The sequence below is a fragment of the Frankliniella occidentalis genome, unplaced genomic scaffold (assembly GCF_000697945.3).
Source record: "Frankliniella occidentalis isolate FOCC.00 unplaced genomic scaffold, Focc_3.1 Scaffold2, whole genome shotgun sequence".
Lineage (NCBI taxonomy): Eukaryota > Metazoa > Arthropoda > Insecta > Thysanoptera > Thripidae > Frankliniella > Frankliniella occidentalis.
Window position 1 is genome coordinate 2,793,821 of NW_026267132.1, and position 3,838 is coordinate 2,797,658.

At 43.3% G+C, this 3,838-nt stretch overlaps 1 protein-coding gene across 1 annotated transcript; it reads left to right on the plus strand.

Moving 5' to 3' along the window:
- Positions 1–9: 9 nt before the first annotated feature.
- LOC113204414 (colorectal mutant cancer protein) lies at positions 10–2,054 on the plus strand (the record flags this gene model as incomplete). The annotated part of the gene is given in 7 exon segments (XM_026419602.2): positions 10–212; positions 301–534; positions 622–814; positions 901–1,080; positions 1,151–1,341; positions 1,432–1,534; positions 1,615–2,054. Coding segments are annotated over 7 exon segments (1,215 nt in total), but the record flags the coding sequence as incomplete, so codon positions are not given.
- Positions 2,055–3,838: the final 1,784 nt, after the last annotated feature.

Sequence of the window (3,838 nt, forward strand, 5' to 3'; positions counted from 1 at the left end):
TTATTTTAGGTGTCTTCAACTCAAATTGCTGAACATCTTGTGTCTGCTGTAGTAGAAGAATCTGATCTTATAGAACTTGGGAAACTCGATCTACAGGCCAGGCAACAGCTGGAAATAGACATTGAGAGACTTCATTCGCGTCTGGAACACACCAGAGCCCAAAATAATGTTCTTACACTTTCTTTAGAGGAATGTAAAAGTCAAGCCGACAAGTAAGAATTTATTTGATAATGACAACTCTGTTTTGATTTGTTAATTAACTTTTTTTGTGACTTAAAATTGTTCTTTGTTTGTTGCTAGATTTTACCTGCTTGTCGGAAAGTATGAATCCAATGCCATTGCATTGAGACTTGCGTTAGGGTATGCTGATCGAGCAACTGCTGCATATGACTGTCTTGTAGCTCTTTTGGAGAGTGAATTAGCTCTGATTCTGAAAGGGGCAACTGCTGGGAAAGATGGCATTGAAGACAGACGTGCTGCAGAGCGAGCAGCTTGGAGTCTTCTTGAAGCTGAGCAATATGGACGACTATCAAAGTAAGAATTTTTAAACCTCCATTTAAATTTGAGAAAAATTCTAAATTATAATTTTGAAATAATTTTAATTTTAATTTTTAACCACAGAGAAGGTGATTGGGGCCCATGTGATGAACAGAGACTCAGGGAGCTCATATCTCGACTGAAAATGGATAGAAGCAAAGTTCGAGATACAATTGTTGAACTGGAGAGTGTCCATGCTGATGCCCTATGTACTCGTGTTCCTGTGTCTTTTGCAGAAGCAAGAAAATTAGATTTAGAAACAGCTGTTCTCATGCAGGTATGTTCTGTTCTTGTCCTGTCTTAACTAATTGCTAGTAGAAAGATTTTGCCTACTAAAATATTTTGTTTTTATTGTTGTGATAGGAACTTATGGCAATGAGAGAAGACAAAGCTGAATTGAGAGCGCGACTGTATCTATTAGAAAAAGAAAGGGCTGCCCTCGAGCTTCGTCTAAGCAGCCAGGACACTCAACGGCAAGCACAAGCAGCATCAATATTGCATTTGCAAGCACAATTACAAGAATTAGAAGTTGCAAATACTAAAGTATGAAACTGTGTCAAAATTATTTTATCTTCCTTGCATACTCCTGGAAAACTAATGTATTGATTTTCAGGATACATCCAACACACCTATTAATGAAGGTGAAGCCTTAAGTTTGGAATCAGCTGCAGCACTTAGACGTGAGAACCATCTTAAGGAGAGAATCCATGAACTTGTAGACACTTTGGATAAAGTTAGTCATACCTCTGAGCAGCGTCACCTTCAGTCAGCAGAATTAGTGAATGACCTAAAAAAAGCCAATAGGTGATAATTGAAAAGAGCAAAAATGCAAATGAGATCACATTGTACTATGATTATGACCTCAATCTTACTATTGTTTTTACCATTTTTTAGCACACTTGTCCAAACTCTCGAGAGATCAAAAAAGAAATATCAGTCTAGACTGAAAAAGTTAGAACAGCAGATGTTGTCTATGGTAGAACGCCATTCTTGCCAGGTTTGTCACATTAACTTATGATTCCAATGAAATTCTTTTCAAGTTCTTTGTAAAATATGAATCTGTTTCATGTCTTTCAGGTTCGCACTCTTAAGCAAAGAATCGCATCCCTCGAACAAGAAATAAGATCAAATGCTACACAATCTTCACCATCACTTCCTCAAACTACTCCGAGTGAAACAACCCTGTGATAAACAGTATCGATTATAGATTTATCCCTGCCAATCTTGTCTTTATGATATATTTCAGTCTGCTGAAAATGGCAGTACCTTTTTTTATCAATTTAAGGTATACTTATGAAAATCTCAGATTCTTGGATGTAGTTAGCATCTGCTCTAATACAAAGTTTATATTCTAAAGTTAAGTTTTAACAAAGTATTGACAAAGCTTCTCAAAGTTATATTAAGCTAATTTATGACATAATAATGTGTCAAGCTATTTTATGTACTTATAAACCAACAAGCAGGTGAGGAAATAGGTTGACCAAATAAATAGTATATAAAGCCTGTACAAGGTAAAACTTGACTTCCTTTAAAACATCCCATTTAACTTGTAGTTAGCGATAAATTTTTCAAGGAAATAAAAAATTATTGCATTCATTGGTTGATAAAAATTACACTATCGCAGAGATGTGGAAGTTACATTTTATTCCATTCGACCAGTGGATTTAGTTTTGTTGCTAGGCCTAAAACTGTGGTGCTGCTGTCAAAGAGAAAATCTGAGGTAGTCCATTTCAAATGAAAAGGGAAGAGAAGCTGGTTGCTCTAAAAGGGCAGTGCTAGCGCCTGGCAGTTATGCAATGGTGTGCAGCCGTCCAGGGTGGGTGGCCTACCCTACTCACCGCAGGGGTCTCGGCGCTAACGTCCCAATGTGGCCACATTAAAAGTCCCCGTTTGTAGCTACACGATTGTAGCTACAGCCGACAGTGCCCGAATCAGCTCAAACCGAACCGTCTATAGACGAATTCATTACTTCCGCCAATGCTAGAATATCAACCAGAAGTAAACTGCGCTAAGAACTAAAGCGAAAACGAAACATACCAATGCCTTTTGCCTTGCCCAACCGCTCGGAGGGACAGGGGGCCACGGGGGCCCGATTCAGGAAAGCATTGCCTGCCCTCTAGGCGTTTTCAGCGAGACACGGCGCCACTTCTTAGCTTTAGAAAGGATTTATGAGCCTGGGGCCAAAAGGAGCCTAAACCCAAAGTCCTCGTCACGAAAGACGCCTTAGATAGAAGCCGTGGCCTACCTCGCAGGCGTCCAAGCGACAACTCATGTCGCGGCGACAAGTGGTAGTAGACACGTCCCTGTTTATGGACACAAAAATGTGGTCACAATTGGGGCAACATACGACGTCCGACGCCACTAGCCACAGGCCCCTTTTGTAGTTAAACAGTTGTAGCTACAGACAGTCGACATGACCGCACGCAGCTTCATCCGAACCAAAATTTTCGGCCCTAAGATCAACTCCCGGGCGGGGCAAATTTTTTCTTTGTCGCTTTTTGTCTCCCGTTAGGCATGACCGAGCTTAGACCTCGGCCTCGCAGGAGCAAGCTGGTAGCCGAGCGTGTTAAAGCGTGGTCGTTGGCAGATCGTGCGGGTAGTCGCCAGTTCGAATCCCATCCGCGTTCATTTTTCCCTGCTCTGCTGGCCAAGTGTCTTCGGGCGTCGGTCACAGCTTAGATCAAGATGCCGCTGAAAGTAGTGCTTTGTATCGTCCCGTCGTGGCCAAGTCGGTAGCGTCCGGGCTCTGCATGATCCTGATCGCTGGTTCGAATCTCGGCCAGGTGATAATTTTCGCGCTCCGCTGGCCATGACTTTACAGCCGTGCGACACCTGATGTGGTGGGCCGGTACGCAAACAGTCGCTGGTTCGAATCTAGTCGACGGAACCCTTTTCCTTCTGCCAGCCATTTGTTTCGGGGCGAGAGCCACAGCGGAGATAAGCTTCACCTATGCAAAACCCTCATCATTGGCTCAGTTAGTAGAGCGCGCGCTCGGGACACGGATGGTTATCGGTTCGAATACTGTCCGTGGTTCATTTTTTCCTATTTAGTAGTTTGCAGCGCGGGGACCAAAGGTTAATACAAAAGACAAGCCGACATGGGAAGGAGGCCTTGACCACCTACTCAGCAGCACCCCCCCCCCCTGCCAAAAAACAACAAGAAAATGTGCGCCCGGACCAGTACTCGACCCCTGGGCTGAGGATGTCTTCTGCACCAAGCCCCAGCGCGCTCGCAACTCGGCTGTCGGCTCCGCTTGTCAACAGAAAGTGCAAACCTCGGTCACCTGCTTTACGAGTCATT